Source organism: Chiloscyllium plagiosum, unplaced genomic scaffold, assembly GCF_037043375.1.
Source record: "Chiloscyllium plagiosum isolate Xiang-an unplaced genomic scaffold, Cpla_swu_hap1 HiC_scaffold_31, whole genome shotgun sequence".
Lineage (NCBI taxonomy): Eukaryota > Metazoa > Chordata > Chondrichthyes > Orectolobiformes > Hemiscylliidae > Chiloscyllium > Chiloscyllium plagiosum.
In genome coordinates this window covers 1831536-1850813 of record NW_028270169.1, presented here as the reverse complement: position 1 = coordinate 1850813, position 19278 = coordinate 1831536, and the positions used below count along the sequence as shown (strand labels likewise).

The following is a 19278-nucleotide window of genomic DNA, read 5'->3' as shown; positions in this document are numbered from 1 at the left end:
GACTGCAGATGCTGGAAACCAGATTCTGGATCAGTGGTGTTGGAAGAGCACAGCAATTCAGGCAGCATCCGAAGACAGGCTTGAGGCTGTTTTTGTTAGAGAAAAGGTCGAGAGGTGATTTGATTGAGATATATAAGATAATCAGAGGGTTAGATCGGGTGGACAGGGAGAACCTTTTTCCTCGGATGGTGATGGCTAGAACAAAGGGACATAGCTTTAAACTGAGGGGTGACAGACATAGGTCAGATGTCAGAGGTAGTTTCTTTACTCAGGGAGTGGTAGGGGTGTGGAACACACTGCCTGTAACAGCAGTAGACTCACCAACTTCAAGGGCATTTAAATGGTCATTGGGTAGGCATAGGGAAGAAAATGGAATAGTGTAGTGGGGGGGGGGGGCGAGTGATATAGGGACAGTAGCAGAGACATGGTAAGACAGAGGCAGACAGATGAGGAGTAGGATGCTCAGAGAGGGGGCATGCACACAGGCCACAGTGTGGGTGTGACTGAGCAAGACGGATAAAGAGAGACAAATAATGCCATATATCTTCCCTTTAGCAAATCTTAAAACTTAACATCTACTGCATCAGCCCTAGCTTTTACTGTATCAGCTCAATCAGATAACTGTTTCTTTCGCTGAGTCTGTTCATTTTATTCATTTCCCACTGACCTGGGGCATGTACACCCCAGAAATCTGTCTCCATTAGCAGAATGCAGACCCGGAAATTCCCTACCCGACTGCCTGCTTTTTCAGTTTGCCGCACAACAGGAGATCAGTGAAGAGGAAAACATGTCGCAGTTTCCTGGATCCCTCTGAAACTTCAACAATAAAACCGTCTCTCACCAACTGCCGATTCTGAAAGAGAAAGCAGGAAGATATTCACACAGGGTCACCACTGTCGGAGGGAGCTCTGCTGGTGGAAACCATTGCCATGGGATGACAGGAAATCCACCAAAGGGTGGTGTGGGTGTGGTGGAGGTTACCATCTAGGGGCAATCATCAACAGGGTTGGGTTCAGGGTATTTACCAACATGCCAGGGGAGTTATGGGGGAATAATCCGCACCATGTCTCAGTGATGGGCAGGGCACATCAAATGAACCTGAAACAAGGGGAGTACAAGACGTCAACAATACTAAACAGAGAGGAGAAGGTGAACTGATCAGAACTCGGACACAAGAAACAACTTGAAAAAGAGACATCATTTTATAAGGTATGAGAATAGGGTCCTGATTGGTTGAATCATTCTTGGCGTGGAGATGTAGTAACTGTCAATGTGACTTCTCAGGCAGTCAGATCAATTCTGGTTTGGTCAGGGTGTTGCCATCGGAATGCTGGCTGTCTCCATGACCCCCTTTTTTTAAAAAAAGATGGAACACTCGAACAAATTCTTTTAGCCCTCATAAAACAGAGCCCTGAGTATTAATGTCAGGGGCTTCTGTAACTCTGATCTTTTGATAAATGACATCCAGGAGCAGATTCACATTTAATGGTGGAAATAATGTCCTCAGCTTGCAAACACCATCAGCCGGCTGCTCACTGTCAATGATCAACAAGACTTGTTAACAGTCAGTACCTGCCTGGTCTGCAAATTCAGACTGACAGTTAACTGTTGTTGCTACATTGCCAATAAAAGCTCAACCAATCAGCACTCTGTTCTCGTGCCTGGTAAAATGGTGTCTGATTTCTCAGGGCTGTTTTTTGCATCCTACTTCCGACGAGTGCACAATGAAAAGCATCAGCTTCTCGTCTGCTTTTAGCAATGAACAAGGAGCAGTAATGGCCAACAGGAAGCTGTCCACAAAGCCTCTCACCCTGCTGTTAGCTGCAGCCTTGGATTCTGGGGGAACTGTCAGTCAGACCAGCATCAGGTGACAATGATCCATCCGACAGCAGTCAACCCAGGCCCCAGGCTCCAGCCCCACCGGACATGTCCACTCACCTCTCCCTTTGCCAGTGTCATGTGTGCGTGCCGATCAGAGATTTCCTCATTAATGCTGGACAGGAAATTCTGAGAGATTCGGAGAGCATCCTGCAGTAAGGGGTAGTCGGGATGCTGTGTTGGAGTGTGCTTCAGGAGATCCTGCAATCACAGACACAGCAGCTCTGTTAAACCTGCCTCTACCTCCTCAGCAATGTTAAGGCAGCACAGTGGCTCTTCACAGTGCCACGGACCTGGGTTCAATTCCCACCTTGGGCAACAGTCTGTGTAGAGCTCAAACATTCTCCCCGTGTCTGCGTGGGTTTCCTCCAGGTACTCCGGTTTCCTCCCACAGTCCAAAGATGTGCAGGTTAGGGTGGATGCTAAACTGTCCAGTGTTCAGGGAGGTGCAGGCTAGATGAGTTTACCATGAGAAATACAGGGTTATGGGGTGGGTTGGGGGAGTATGCTGTTTGGAGAATCAGTGTGGGCTCAATGGGCTGAATTGCTTGCTTTTTCACACTAAGGATTTTAAGGGGGCAGAGTGATATTCCAAAGGTCATCACTGAAATTTTCAATTCAATAGACCTGGTGAAAAGCCTTGGGGGGAAAAGTAGGTGGTGATGTGGAGGTGGTGCTGAGATTCCAGGGCAAGATTTTCACATTACAAGCACCAATCACTGGGTTAAAGGCCCATTTCAGAGATTCCAGCACAAAACGCAGGATAGCACATCCCATGGGGCTGCACTGTTGGAGGGTCAGTACTGAGGGAGCGCCGCACTGTCGGACGGTCAGTACTGAGGGAGCGCCGCACTGTCAGAGGGTCAGTGCTGAGGGAGCGCCGCACTGTCGGAGGGTCAGTGCTGAGGGAGCGCCGCACTGTCGGAGGGTCAGTGCTGAGGGGGCGCCGCACTGTCGGAGGGTCAGTGCTGAGGGAGTGCTGCACTGTCGGAGGGTCAGTACTGAGGGATCGCCGCACTGTCGGAGGGTCAGTGCTGAGGGAGTGCTGCACTGTCGGAGGTTCAGTTCTGAGGGAGCGCCGCACTATTTTCTTGTTTATTAATTCACAGGATGAGGGTGTCGCTGACTAGGCCCAGCATTTATTGCCCATCCCTAATTGCCCAGAGGGCAGGTAGGTGCCAACCACATTGCTGTGGGTCAGCAGTCAAGTATAGGCTGGGTGAGGATGGCAGTTTCCTTCTCTAAAGGACAGTAATGAACCAGATGATTTTTCTGACAGTCAATAATGGATTTTTCCATCATTTATTAGATTCTTAACTCCAGATATTATTGAAGTCAAATACGTACGCGTGTGTGTTGGGGTGTGGGCGGTGGAAATGATTCCAATTGGGACTCCATAAAATTTTGATTATACAACTCCTCTTTGTGTTCTTCACAGAAAGGTCGTATTTTGTGATAATATTTTTGTCCCTTCTGTTACACGAAGTGACCATTCTTTGAATATTAAAGTTTACCATTAGGACAGGTTGAATACTCACATGTAGCACCAGGGTGCTTCGAGTAACTCGGTTGATTGGCTTGTAGAGCAGAGCTGAAACAGATAGACACGGCTGAGAAAAATTAACTTTTACAATCACTTTACCTAATCACAGATTAACTCTGTATCTAATACCGTGCTGTCCCTGTCCTGGGAGTGTTTGATGGGGCACAGTGTAGGGGAAGGTTTACTCTGTATCTAACCCCATACTGTCCCTGTCCTGGGAGTGTTTAATGGGGACAGTGTAGAGAGAGCTTTACTCTGTATCTAACCCCATACTGTCCCTGTCCTGGGAGTGTTTAATGGGAACAGTGTAGAGAGAGCTTTACTCTGTATCTAACCCCATGCTGTCCCTGTCCTGGGAGTGTTTAATGGGGACAGTGTAGAGAGAGCTTTACTCTGTATCTAACCCCGTGCTGTCCCTGTCCTGGGAGTGTTTGATGGGGGACAATGTTGAGGTAGCTTTACTCTGTATCTAACCCCATGCTGTCCCTGTCCTGGGAATGTTTGATGGGGGACAGTGTAGAGAGAGCTTTACACTGTATCTAACCCCATGCTGTCCCTGTCCTGGGAGTGTTTAATGGGGACAGTGTAGAGAGAGCTTTACACTGTATCTAACCCCATGCTGTCCCTGTCCTGGGAGTGTTTAATGGGGACAGTGTAGAGGGAGCTTTACTCTGTATCTAACCCCATGCTGTCCCAGTCCCTGGGTGTGTTTGATGGGGACAGTGTAGAGGGAGCTTTACACTGTATCTAACCCCATGCTGTCCCTGTCCCTGGGAGTGTTTGATGGGGGACAGTGTAGAGGGAGCTTTACTCTGTATCTAACCCCATGCTGTCCCTGTCCTGGGAGTGTTTGATGGGGGACAGTGTCGAGGGAGCTTTACTGACAATGATAACATTTTCATGGCAATGATGAGAATCTTGCTCAGTGAACAGTGAAGTGGTCTCTTTTCCTCTCGCTGAATTCCAGGGACTTGTGGCATTTCACAATGTGAGCTATGTCTCCAGAAACAGTAACAGGATTCTCTGTTATGACTCTTTTATGAGTTTGTTTTTGATCACAATGTGATTTTTGTCACGAGTGACACACACAGGGAAGTTGCTTGCTGCAGGCTAACAATTCTGCATTGCTGAGTCCCAGCATTCTCACACACAGGAATGGACAGATTCACACACTGTTCCCCTGCCTAGCAACAAGACCTGCTAACAAAGGAACATGTAGGATCATTTTCACTTGAAAACTGGGTGGGCATAATACAGACTCCACTGATTACACACACAGACCCCTGCCCATTACATACAAGTGATTCTGGCAGTGAGGGGTCAGGTAGGGCCGGTAAATCTGTGCCCACAGGGGGTTGGGGTCCAGCCTGTGCTCACTGGCCACAAGTTTTTGAGAGAAACCCTCCAGATCGAAAGCCTCGGGCAGGAGGGGGAAACACAGAGTCAATGTTATCTCCCTTGCCCCTGAATCAGGGAGAGTCTGCTGCAAATATCGGGTGCACAGTGAGTGGAGAATGTGCAATCTCTCTTGAATGTCCTCAGAATGTCAAACATTCCCTATGGTTTGGGATTAATCTCTTTTCCGTTTTAGAAGGTGACGACAAGGACAAAGGAAACCACGTCTAATCATCAAAGTAAATGGGAGTAAGATTGTCGAGGTGAAGGCAGCAGGGGAAACGGGCAAGTCGACTGCTATTGTCTCATGTATTCTCTTTCACACAGAGGCAGCTTAATGAGCAGAATATGGATGAGGCAGAGATACACAAAGACACAAAGCAACAACACCAAGCATTTACCATAGCAGCTGCACTTGCAGCAGAGCCGGAGTATCAGCAACATTTCCATCGCCTCCCCTCCTCCCTCACTCTCTGTATCTTACTCAGTCCTGTCCACACCGAGCCCCGAGTCCTGCTGTCACATGGATTGCTGGGGGAAGGGCGGGGTAGTGGGCTCGGTACACACTGACAGACAGTCACCAGGCTCATACATGGATCGGCAACAATAAGGACACAGCGAGTGCTCAGATCACAGCTCGACATGTGGACCCAGCAATGGGGCAGTGCAAGTCTGAGGGGCTCACAGCACAAGGTCACTACCTTCAAAAGCATGTTCGAGAAACCTACCTTCCAATGTGACAGAGGTGGAACATTCCTTTGAATCCTTGGGGCTTTTGACTTTCAGATTCTTAAAAGAGAGAGAGGAAGAACAGTCAGCTGAGACAGAGTGATCTCTCAGCCCAAACCTATTGCCTCAGGTCAGTTACTCCATGTAATCCCACCTTACCTCTGAGATCTTCTTGAAGTTGTTGTTAGCCAAGCTACATCTCTCAACTGTCTCCACGGCAACTTTATAATTTCCCACAAAGGCCTGGTACACTCCGAGACCTTCGGCCTATAGACAGAGAGAGGGAGGGGCAATCAGAGCAGGGTCAGAGTGGGGAGTAGAGAAGGTACATCCTCACCCAGAGGGCTGTAAATCTATGGAATTCCCTGCCCAGTGAAGTAGTTCACGCTATTTCAGTAAATGTTTTTAAAGCTAAGGTATTTTTTTTGAACAATGAAGGAATTAAGGGATACGTTGAGAGTACACAGGCAAGTGAATCTGAGTCCACGAGAAGATCAGTCATGATCCTATTGATTGGTGGAGCAGGCTAGAAGGGTCAGACGGCCTACTCCTGCTCCTAGTTCGTATGAGGGAGGGGAGAGAGAAGATGGACAAGAGATAATAGAGACGTGAGGGTGGGGAAAGAGAGAGGGAGGGAAGAAAGAGGAAGGGTGAGGTGGAAAAGAGGGGTAAGTGAGAGAGGGGGGGACAGGGAGGGAAGGAAAGAGAGACAGACATCTGGGGGAGAGATGGGAAGCTGGGAAGGACAAAGGGGAAAGAGACACAGAGAAGGGGGAAAGAAAGAGCGACTGAGACAGAAACTGGGGGTGGGGGAATGGGGGGAGGAGAGGATGAGATGGACCATTCAGTCTGGAATCATCCTGACAGAGCTCAGGGGGAGGGGGTGACAGTTGGCCGCGCACACATCCACTTGCAGTGCCCCTTCCCCATTTACCAGCTTCTGGAAGAGGTGTCCCACAGAATGCTGGGAATCCCAGTTCTCGATTTTGGGACGCAGACTGTCACAGAATTCTCGGTGAATCTGTTGGATTTCCTGCACCTTGTAGAAGATGGTCTCAATTTGCTGATTGGTCAGAACCGGCTGTGAGGTGGTAGCAGCAGCTTTGAGTGGCTTCAGTGGCTGAAAGAGAGGGTTCGGGAAAAAGCCAGTGACATGGTCAATAGGATTCTCTATAACTGAGACTGCACAAGTTCACAGACACTGAGACACTTTGGTCATTGAGCGAACTCCCCTCTCCACTCCAGGGTGGCAAGGTTTCCAAACCATTTACACTGGTTCAGGGCAGGCCTTGGGTCTAGAAACAAGGACTGCTTGACTCAAAGTGACAGACTGAGCCAGACATGTTACTTGATTTGAGTTGTCTCTAATGACATTACCACAGTTGGAGGGTCAGTGTGAGGGAGTGCCTCACTGTCAGAGGTCAGTGCTGAGGGAGCGCCGCACTGTCGGAAGGTCAGTGCAGAGGGAGCGCCGCACTGTCGGAAGGTCAGTGCAGAGGGAGCGCCGCACTGTCGGAGGGTCAGTGCCGAGGGAGCGCCGCACTGTCGGAGGGTCAGTGCCGAGGGAGCGCCGCACTGTCAGAGGGTCAGTGCCGAGGGAGCGCCGCACTGTCAGAGGGTCAGTGCCGAGGGAGCGCCGCACTGTCAGAGGGTCAGTGCCGAGGGAGCGCCGCACTGTCAGAGGGTCAGTGCCGAGGGAGCGCCGCACTGTCAGAGGGTCAGTGCCGAGGGAGCGCCGCACTGTCAGAGGGTCAGTGCTGAGGGAGCGCGCATGTTCGGAGGGTCAGTGCTGAGGGAGTGTCGCACTGTCGGAGGGTCAGTGCTGAGGGAGTGCCGCACTGTCGGAGGGTCAGTGCTGAGGGAGGGCTGCCCTGTCAGGAGGTCAGTGCTGAGGGAGTGCCGCACTGTCGGAGGGTCAGTGCTGAGGGAGTGCCGCACTGTCGGAGGGTCAGTGCTGAGGGAGTACCGCCCTGTCAGGAGGTCAGTGCTGAGGGAGTACCGCCCTGTCAGGAGGTCAGTGCTGAGGGAGTGCTGCAGTGTCGGAGGGTCAGTGTTGAGTGAGTGCCGCACTGTCGGAGGGTCAGTGCTGAGGGAGGGCTGCCCTGTCGGAGGGTCAGTGCTGAGGGAGCGCCGCACTGTCGGAGGGTCAGTGCTGAGGGAGCGCCGCACTGTCAGAGGGTCAGTGCTGAGGGAGTGCCATACTGTCGGAGGGTGAGTGCTGAGGGAGTACCACACTGTCAGAGGGCCGCACTGTCGGAGGGTCAGTGCTGAGGGAGTGCCGCACTGTTGGAGGGTCAGTGCTGAGGGATTGCCGCACTGTCGGAGGGTCAGTGCTGAGGGAGTGCTGCACTCTCGGAGGGTCAGTGCTGAGGAAGTGCCGCACTGTCGGAGGGTCAGTGCTGAGGGAGTGCCGCATTGTCGGAGGGTCAGTGCTGAGGGAGTGCTGCACTGTCGGAGGGTCAGTGCTGAGGGAGCGCCGCCCTGTCAGGAGGTCAGTAGTGTTTGACCCCTCCCTCTCTGGACTGGTTCGGACTGGCATGGAGCTTCTGATTTCCTCCTCCAAATTTGTAATAAATTCCATTTAAAAATTCCCAATCTTGGGGCCTCAAGTGAGATCGGTGCAGAATTTGGTTCAGAATGAATGCCTGGCATCATCCCCCAAGATCGGCTCCTGGTTGAGACCAGCTCCTGTGATCAGCATCCAGGATTGGTTCTTGGAATCAACTCCTGGGATCAGCTGGTTCAGATCAGGTTTGTGCTGATCTGTTCTGGCACAGGTTTGTTTCAATTGGGAGTCTCGCGGGCAGCAGTTGAAGTGGCACTGTCTTGCTGTGGAGTTGTGGTGTACAGTATATCCTCCTCCCCAAGGTCCAGTCAGTGCAGACACTCCATTGCTCTGGGCAGCTCTGAGTGGTCAGTCTGAGACACAGAAACTGCCTGGTTGCAGAGTAGTGACAAAAACACTGGCCATAAAGGCATGAAGTAGCAGGCATGAGATAAAGCAGTTGGAGGCTGGATCTTCGGTCTGAAACCATAGAAACCTCATGGTGACCCTTTCCCATCTGGCCTACATATGACTCCAGTTTCACAACACCGTCAAATTGTTATTGCTGTCTGAAGTGACCCAGCAGGGGTTATTTTATTCAAGAAGGCAGCTCAGTAGCACATTTTCAAAACTAAAAACATCAGAGAATATCTGACATAGAAATGCAATTTTAAATATAAGCTTGAAGGGTAAGTGTAGCAAGGAGTCTCAGGAACTCTGTTGAAAGAAAGTGATCTGCCTATAATATTTTCATAATTTGGAAAGACGTTAAATAGAAGGACAACTATAAATGGCCAGTAAACAAGTCATGACAGAGAGAAACATTTCCGGTCAATAAATTTAAAAAACTTTAACACATACCTGCAGACTAACACAGACAGAAAAATGCATACGGACGGATATAGATAGAGAGAGAGATTGAAACATCCACATATTCACAGAGATTTACAGTGTGGAAACAGGCCTTTCGGCCCAATTGGACTAGTTCCATTCGCCTGCGTTTGGCCCATGTCCCTCCATACCTATCCCATCCACGTACCTGTCTAAATGTTTCTTAAATAACAACATTATACTCACCTCCACCACTACCCCTGGCAGCCCATTCCAGACACTCCCCAGCCTGTGTGTAAATAAATTGCCTCCCAGACCCTTCTCACCTTAAACTTATGCCCTCTAGCCTTAGACTACTCCACCCTGGGGAAAAGCTGTTGGCTATCTACCTTACCTATGCATCTCATGATTTTATAGACCTCTATAAGGTCACCCTTTAGTCTCCTATGCTCCAGGGCAAGTCCCAGCCTATCAAACCTCACCTTATATCTCAAACCTTCCAGTCCAGGCAGCAATCCAATAAATCTTTTCTACACTCTTTAATAATACCCTTTCTATAGTGGGGCGACCAGAACTGCACACAAAATTCCAAATTTGGCCTCACCAATGGTTTGAACAGCCACAATAAGATGTCCCAACTCCTACACTCAATGCTCTGACCAATACAAAGAAGCATGCAAAAAGCCTTCTTCATCACCTTGTCTACCTGTGACTCCATTTTCAAGGAACTATGAACCTGTACCCCTTGATTCCTTTGTTTTATAATGCTCCCCAGGACCCTACCATTGACTGTGTAAGTACTGCCTTGGTTTGACCCACCAAAATGCAACACTATCCATTTATCTAAGTTAAACTCCATCTGCCATTCCTCAGCCCACTGGCCCAGTTGATCAAGATTTCACTGTGCTGCCAGATAACCTTCACTGTCCATTATTAACCACCAATCTTAATGACATCCACAAGCTTACTAATCATACCTCCTAAATTCTCATCCAAATCATTTATATAAATGACAAGCAACAGTGAACCCAGCACCACTCCCTGTCAACACAGGCTTCCAATCTGAGAAACAGTCCTCTGCCATCAGCCTCTGTCTTCTACTGTCAAGTCAATTTTGTATCCAGTTGGCTAGCTCTCCCTGGATCCCATGAGATTTAACCTTACTTCACAACCTAGTGTGCGGTACCTTGTCAAAGGCCTTGCTGAAGTCCATGGAGACAATGTCTGCCGCACTGTCCTCATCTACTTTCTTGGTCGCTCCTTCAAAAAACTCAATCAAATTCATGAGATACAATTTCCCTGGACAAAGCCATGCTGAATATTCTAAATGAGTCCTTGCCTGTTCAAATGCCTATTGATCCAGTCTCTCAGAAGTCCCTCTAACAACTTACCCACCATAGACATTTAGCTCTTCAGTCTGTGGTTTCAGGTATTTTCCTGTGCCTTTCTTAAATAATGGCACAGCATTAGCCACCCTCCAAAGTCCTAAGATACATTTGATCAGGTCCCAGTGATTTATGTACCTTAATTCATTTTAAGACTTCTAGAACCTCCTCTTCTGTCATGTGGACTCTCTTCAACATACACTGATGTAGGCCAAGACACATAGACAGAAACTTATACAAAGACGGATACAGACCAATACAGACAGAGACACAGACAGGAACATACACACAAACAAAAACATTAGAGACACAGATTAAAACTTGCACATAATCTGATACAGGGACTGAGACTCAGGCAGAAACACAGAGACAGATATAGACAGACGCAGACAGACAGAAATACACAGAGACTGATACAGAGAGATAGATGCATACATACAGACAGGCAGAAACACACAGTCTCATACAGACAGAGACAGACAGAAACATACACACAGACCGATACAGAGTCTGATACAAAGATATACACAGACAGGAACATACAAATTGACTAACATGGACAAGAATACAGAAACATATGCAGACTGACACAGAGACACACACACACAGATACAGGCAGAGACATACAGACAGATACAGACATACAGGGACACAGGCAGAAAGATACACACAGACCAGTACAGAAACAAACACACAGATGGATAAGAGCGACAGTAACTTGCACACATAGATTGATAAGACAGAGGCACACAGAGAAAGGTACAGACATACAGATAGACAGGGACAGACAGACAAATTTGTAGCCAAATTATGCAAATAGAGTGATATACAGAAACATATAGTTCCAGATAAATACACAGAGAAAAGCAGAGACACACGTGGGGTTGTGAAGGCACTGTGCTACCATCACTAGACTAGGAGTCCAGAGGCCTCAGATAATGGAACAGAGGTTGAAATCTCACCACATCAGCACTATGTAATCAATACTAATCCGGAATATAACCATTACCATCAATTGTAAAAATCCACCTCGTTCATTAATGTCCTTTTGGGAGAACAATCTGTTGTCCTTACACTAACTGCTCTCTGGGCAATAACGGATGGCCTAGCCAGTGATGCCCACATCCCGTGAAGGGATATCAAAAAGACAAAGTGACAGAGACAACACAATAAGTGCAATACTTCTCTACCAGGAGTAGGGCCTCCAGCTGGTTCAAGTAGATCTCCTCACTTGCCAGGATACCAGACAGTACAAAATTCCTCATCTCCAATCGCTTCTCTGGATCCATCTCACTCTGTAAAATAGACCAGTTGAATGTTAGCACTAACCACACATTTGAAGAATCCCTAAAGTTCAGACTGCAAACTTCCTGAAACGGCGGAAGGTGGGTCACTGAATTTATCCAAGGCTGAGGAAGAGTTTGGAGTCTTGTTGCAGACAGGGAAGAGGAGCAGAGACCGCAACTAGCCATGAACTTATTGAAGAGCAAAGAGCTGAATGGCCTATGATGCTTCATTCCCACAGTCAAAGATATTGTGAACAATTTCAACTCGCAAATTCTACATTTCACATGAGTCCTGTCAATATGCTTCTAATTTTTCCCTGAAGGTGATGATTCTCTAATCATTGCCCTAATCCCAGAAACTCACACAGAAAACCCCAACTAACCCTCTCTTGCGGAAAACTCTACCCCACTATAACCCTCCAGCCTTCAATGATTCTCCATGTCCCCTCTGTCCCTCACAAACTGCAAACAACACCTTCTCTACCCAAATATGAACTGCACCAGACGCCCTGCTCTTGTAAACGCAATCCACTCTCATGCCAAACTCAATCCCCACCCACCCCTCCCAACCCAATCCACATCCCTGCTAAACTCGATCTCCACCCTCACCCCCAAACCAATCCACACCCACCCCTCCCAACCCAATCCACATCCCTGCTAAACTCGATCTCCACCCTCACCCCCAAACCAATCCACACCCACCCCTCCCAACCCAATCCACATCCCTGCTAAACTCGATCTCCACCCTCACCCCCAAACCAATCCACACCCACCCCTCCCAACCCAATCCACATCCCTGCTAAACTCGATCTCCACCCTCACCCCCAAACCAATCCACACCCACCCCTCCCAACCCAATCCACATCCCTGCTAAACTCGATCTCCACCTTCACCCCCAAACCAATCCCCACCCACCCCCCAACCCAATCCACTCCCCTCCCAAAGGAAATCCCCACCCACCCCCAAAGGCAATCCTCATCCAACCCCCCCAACCCAATCCACTCCCCAGACAAACTCAATCCCCACCCACACCCCAACTGAATCCATCCCTCCCCCAAAATCAATCCCCACCCACCCCCCAACCCAATCCACTCCCCTCCCAAAGGAAATCCCCACCCACCCCCAAAGGCAATCCTCATCCAACTCCCCCAACCCAATCCACTCCCCTGCCAAACTCAATCCCCACCCACACCCCAACTCAATCTATCTCTCCCCCAAACTCAATCCCCACCCACACCCCAACTGAATCCATCCCTCCCCCAAAATCAATCCCCACCCACTCCCCAACCCAATCCACTCCCTTCCCCAAAATCAATCCCCACCCACTCCCCAACCCAATCAACTCCCTTCGCAAACTCAAACCCCACCCACTCCCAACATAATCCACTTTTCCCAAACACGATCCCCATCCACTTCCCAATTCTCCCCCAAACTCAATTCCCACCCAGCCCCTCAACGCGATCCAAACTCCCACCCAATGCAATACCCAAACCCCCTCCCAAACCCAATCCACACCCACCTCCCTGAATGGAGTCAATGCCCCCCTCCCCCAGCCCTGTCCACAATCGCACAGCTGCCTCACCTTCGCTGGCACGGAATTGGAGGGCCCAGCCTCTGGAATCTTTGCTCCATCCCATTCAAACTCATTCAGGGACAAGGCATCTGCATCTAGAAGCACTTTATCCAGGAAACTAATAACTTCCTCTGCATCTTCCATCATCATGAAGAGTGCCCAATGGCAGTGATACCAACCCCAGCAGAAATCTCTCAGTGTCAGCACCAGCCGGACACTACCAGGCTGGGCGGCAAAAGTTCATTCTGCCACAAGTTAGATACACACAGCATTTCACAATGTTTTCTCCAGTCCCCCAAGATCTCCCACCCTAAATCTCAATTGCTTGCAGTCAGTTATCAGGATCAATGAGGTGAAACCATCACAGCCTGTGCCACTCCCCAGCCGTACACCTTATCTCTCTAACTGGTTAATGATTCTTTAAGGAAAAAACAACAGTAGTCGGCTGAATCTGCTTGATGACGATACTTCCTTCTTTTAACCGTTCCTTAATTTTGCCGAGTTTTCACTTTGAAATGTGTCAGGAGTTAGATCACTGCCAGCTGATGATAAAGCAGCTGAAATGCCTCCAACCCTAGCAGCTGAACAGGTCTCTCAGGATCTGAGCACAGGCCCATCAATGGCCAACACCAGAATCTCCACCTGCTTTCCTCCCACCCTCCTGGGTTCAGGGCAAATTACACCCCTGCACAGAAAATTCAGTGGCTGCCTCAAACACAACTCCTGTCATATCTTCCGTCTCTGAGCAAAATTCTAACACGCCCCCTCCAACACCTCGTCATACAGCTATATATAACCGCAGCTCTCAAACTGCACCAATCCCTGTCAGCACATGGCACTTGATCCAATCCTGCTCTGCTGCCCTCCTGCTGGAAGCAGATAAAGGTGCAAACTAAATAAAGAGGTGGAGTCAGCCTTTGAACCCATTGGCTTCTCAATCAGAGGATATTTTAACTCCTTAAACTGGGGAAGGAAATGGTGCTTACATGTCCTACAGCCAAAGGCTGATCTTAGGAGCTGCACAAAACCAGGTGGGAAGGTAGATTACAAAAAGGGAGAAGGTGGTGGGATCTCACAGGCTGACAATTAACTACTTACACCCGAATAGGAAGCAGGAAGGCGAATATAGCTCCAAAGAAAGCAGCGCAAAAAACGATTCACTCCCCAACACGATCTTCAGGAGCTGCAGCTTATGGTCAATGTAGAGGGACTGTTACTTTGTATCTAACCCCATACTGTCCCTGTAATGGCAGTGCATTATGAGAACAGTGTAGAGTTAGCTTTACCTAAAGAGAGAGCTAAGAGGAGCTAGGAGGGAACATGAGAAGTCATTGGTAGATCGGATCAAGGAAAACCCTAAAGATTTCTATGGGTATGTCAGGAATAAAAGAATGACTAGAGTAAGATTAGGCCCAATCAAGGACAGTAGTGGGAAGTCGTGCGTGAAGCCCGAGGAGATGGGGAAGCGCTAAATGAATATTTTTCCCTCAGTATTCACTCTGGAGAATGACAATATGATCAAGGTGGTGTTAAAAATTCTGGAAAAAGTCCCCTGGGCCGAATGGCATTTATCCCAGGTTTCTCTAGAAAGCCAGGATGGAGATTGCAGAGCCTTTGGCTTTGATCTCTATGTCGTCATTGTCTACAGGAACAGTGCCAGAAGACCGGAGGATAGCAAATGTGGTTCCCCTGTACAAAAAGAGGAGTAGAGACAACCCTGGTAATTATAGACCAGTGAGCCTTACTTCAGTTGTGGGTAAAATGCTGGAAAGGTTATAAGAGAAAGGATTTATAATCATCTAAAAAGAAATAAGTTGATTAGGGATAGTCAACACGGTTTTGTGAAGTGGAGGTCGTGGCTCACAAACTTTATTGAGTTATTTGAGAAGGTGACCAACCAGATGGATGAGAGTAAAGCTGTTGATGTGGTGTATATGGATTTCAGAAAGGCGTTTGATAAGGTTCCCCACAGTAGGCTAATGCACAAAACACAGAAACATGGGATTGAGGGTGATTTAGCGGTTTGGATCAGAAATTGGCGAGCTGAAAGAAGACAGAGAGTGGTGGTTGATGGGAAATGTTCATCCTGGAGTTCAGTTACTAGTGGTGTACCTCAAGGATCTGTTTTGGGGCCACTGCTGTTTGCCATTTTATAAGTGACCTAGATGAGGGCATAGACGTTCTGGTCACTGCATTATAGGAAGGATGTGGAAGCTTTGGAAAGGGTTCAGAGGAGCTTTACCAAAATGTTGCCTGGTATGGAGGGAAGGTCTTACGAGGAAAGGCTGAGGGACTTGAGGCTGTTTTAGTTAAAGAGAAGAAGGTTGAGAGGTGACTTAATGGAGATATAAAAGATAATCAGAGGATTAGATAGGGTGGACAGTCAGAGCCGTTTTCTTTGGAATGGTGATGGCTAGTACGAGGGGACGTAGCTTTAAATCAAGGGGTGATACATATAGGACAGATGTCAGAGACAGTTTCTTTACTCAGAGAGTAGTAGGGGCATGGAACGGCCTGCCTCAAACAGTAGTAGACTAACCAATGTTAAGGGCATTTAAATGGTCATTGGATAGACATATGGATGAAAATGGAATAGTGTAGTTTACATGGGCTTCAGATTGGTTTCACAGGTCGGCGTAACATTGAGGGCCAAAGGGCCTGTACTGCGCTATAATGTTCTATGTACTCTGTATCTAGACGAGTGTTGTTCCTATCCTGGGAGTGTTTGATGTTGGACAGTATAGAAACAAGGGACTGTGTTCTGAGGAAAAGACATTGGATTGACCCGAAAAGTTAACTCTGATTTCTCTCCACGAGCTGAGCTTTTCCTGAAATTTCTCTTTGTAGAACAAGGTTTATTTCCAATTTAAAAGAGTAGAGGATCCTTTACTCTGTAACTAATTCATTACTGGTCTAGTAATCCGAACACCAGGGTCAATATTCTGGGGACATGAATTCAAATCCCACCAAAAGCAAGTGACAAAATTTGAATTGAAAAGTACCTGAAATTAACAGCTAGCCCAATAGTGACCGTAATAACTCAAGGGAGGCTGGTATCCCATCACTGTGTCACCCTTTATTTACAGATGCTGAGCCCTTGACACCAATCCAGCTCCCTCACAGCCAGCTCTCAGTGAGCAGAATCCCTGTCACTCCTGTTTATCTCTGTGAGCCAGGGCTCCCTGATTGGACAACGTTAACAGCCCCTGTATTCTATAAGGTCCACCTGGGTGACCTCATCACAATCACTACATTCAACCCCCTCAAGTCCAGGGATATAGGCCTGATATTTTTCTTATAGCCTATCCTGGGCCTTTTCACACCAGGTCCGGTACCTCCAATACAGCCTCAGATATGGGTGGCCTGTACTGGACCGTAGCCCTCCTCTTGTGCCTGAAGTGTCTCAGAAGGAAATAATCCTCCGTGGTAAGGCGTTGAGGCTGAGACATTCACGGTGTTCATATCAGACTCCAAGGTTTTTTCAATGTTAGGCGGACGGGGAGAACCCACGGGTTCGGACAGCCTTACTGTGTGTTCCGAGGGGCCAGGTATGTCTTGCTCCTGTCGCGTTTGCGAATTTGCAACTTTCATGTGGTCCACGTGCTTGTTCAGGACCATCCCGTTTAGTAAACTGTCTTTCTCACTTAGAGGAGTCTTGTGTCCAGCAAAGGTGTTCCTCGTGCCGTTTCAGCCTTCCCCACCTCCCAACATCCAGGAAAATCAGATTTAGCCTGGAGTCTTTTGTACTGTCCCTGTAGTTACATATGGGGTGGTCGATACTGGGATAGCTCGATATCGAGTGAAGTGGTAATGTGTTTCCTTAAGCCTGCCTTCTTTCTATTAGACAATGTTAGATGATGGATGGTTTGGAGCTGTCCTTATATGCCAAATACCATTCAACTTTAGGAAAGACTCAAACTCCCTTCTGGTAAATGATGGCCTATTGTCTATGACCAACACTTCCAGGAGCCTGTGTACTGCAAAAGATGCACACAGTTTTTCCATTGTCGTCCCATGTTTGACAAATGAACTCTGTGCATGTCCAGCCAACTTGGGTAAAAATCCACAACAACTAAGAACATGGAGCCCATGAAAGGACCAGCATAGTTGATGTGTAACCCACCCATTCCCTCACATGCAGGGGCGCTGCTGATGGTAATTTTTGTCTTTGTTGGTACTCTGGGCACTGTCCCACCAACACAGCTATATCTGCATCCAACCGTGGCCACAGGACATAACTCCTCACCAACATTTTCATTTTGGACACGCCCAGATGATTTTGGTGGAGTTCAGCCAGTATCTGGCAGCGACATTTGCTTGGAACAATCACTCTTGTTCCCTGAAATAATGTGCCATCCTCTACTGTGATCTGGGCCCTCCACGTCCAGAAAGGTTTCAATCCTGGTTGTGATGAACCTTTTGTTCCCCTCATCACCACCAGCTGTTTTAGTTTTGCCAGATGGGATCCTTTTGTATCCATAATCTAAAATTATCAGAGGTAACCGGAAGGGTGTCCAGAAACCAGAATGGACTGTTCCAGGGGAGGCAGCTCAAGGCCCAAAACGTCGACTCTCCTGCACCTCAGATGCTGCCTGACCAGCTGTGCTTTTCCAGCACCACACTTTTTGACACTGACAACTTCCTAGACGGTGTTACAACTTGTAATTGTACGTACTGAGAATATGGACCCACTGCTGGATTCAGCCAGAAGCTATTGGCAGCAGGGCCTTGTCCTCTTTGAGCAGCCCCTCTAAGCAGGGGCACGTGGTCTGTTATTATGACAAATTTATGTCCTTAAAAGTATTGATGGAACTTCCTCACACTAAAGATGACTGCCAAACCTTCCTTCTCTATCTGGGCGTATTTATGCTCTGCATCAGCCAGAGTCCTGGAAGCATTGGGCATTTTTCTCCATTGGATGACCTCTGAACCAACACTAACCTGATACCGTATGGGGAGGCTTCACAGGTCAGCACCAGCTCTCACTTGGGTTCATCGTGCACCAACACCTCAGACAACAATCGCTACTTCTTCACTTCCCTGAAGGGCTATGTCTTGATTATGAGAGCATTTCCAAGGTTGCACTATTTCAATAGCAGATGGAAGGTGCCAGAATGGAGGCCAGGTTATGTAAGAACTTTCCGTAATAATTCACCAATCCAAGGAAAGATCTAAGCACCAGTACAGTTGGGAGAGTCTGGGCACCTTTGATTGCCCGGACTTTATCTTCCAATGGGTTTAACCCAATCTTGTCAATTCTGTAGCCCAAACTGACCAGTTTGGGTGCCTGGAAGACACATTTTTCCCTTCTAAGGCGTATTCCCACCTTGGAAGTAGTCCTTGGATATTTCTCCAAGTGTTTTTCGCTGATCATCCCGGTTATTAGCATGCCATTTAGATAAACAGGGACCTAGGGTAGACCTTGTAAAATGTTCTCCATTGTCCACTGAAAGGTTGCACAGGATGACGATACCCCAAATGGCAGTCATGTGTATTGATACAAACCCTTATGGGTATTAATTGTAGCATATTTCTGGGAATCCTTATCTAATCACAGTTGCAAGTAAAGATGGCTCATGTCCAGCTTTGAGGGATTGGGTATTTGTCCAACTGCAAGAAGTGGCTTACCGTTTGTTTAAAATCCCCACAAAGGTGAACTGACTCATCAGGCTTCACAATTGGTAAGACCCAGTGCTGCCCATTCCACAAACTGGGCTGGTTTGATGATTCCTTCGCTTTCCAGCCTCCTGGTTTCTGCCTCTATTTTTCCGTATTAGGCAAATGGCACTGGGTGAGCCTGGCAAGATTGTGCAATTGCTTCCTGTTCCATATGCAAGGTGGCGTTGGCTACTTTGATAGTCCCTGGACCTTCCTGAAAAATGTGTGGTTATTTAATTAGGACTTCACTCAGGCAGCCATTTTCTAATCAATCAAAAAATGTTGAGCCAATCAGGATCAATCTCTCACAACCAATTCTACCCAATCAGGCTTCGGCCTGAGCCTTCTACTACAATCAGTGGGAACTAAACCAGCTGCTTCTCATGAGAGACCGGAATTGAAGTTGTACCCTCAATCTGTAAGGGTTTCCTGGGATAGGTTCTCCATCTAACCAA

The 19278-nt window shown here is 48.0% G+C and overlaps 1 protein-coding gene across 1 annotated transcript in view; it reads right to left on the bottom strand.

The window, feature by feature from the left end:
* Positions 1-19278, bottom strand: part of abr (ABR activator of RhoGEF and GTPase) — a 147414-nt gene that overhangs the window by 55015 nt on the left and 73121 nt on the right. Inside the window, exons 3-9 of the mRNA XM_087977078.1 lie at positions 11497-11601; positions 6480-6665; positions 5705-5812; positions 5545-5605; positions 3417-3469; positions 1939-2079; positions 732-853 (exon numbers count right to left, since the gene is read on the bottom strand). Coding sequence (XP_087833204.1) covers positions 732-853; positions 1939-2079; positions 3417-3469; positions 5545-5605; positions 5705-5812; positions 6480-6665; positions 11497-11601 — 776 coding nt within the window. The remainder of the gene's footprint in view (positions 1-731; positions 854-1938; positions 2080-3416; positions 3470-5544; positions 5606-5704; positions 5813-6479; positions 6666-11496; positions 11602-19278) is intronic.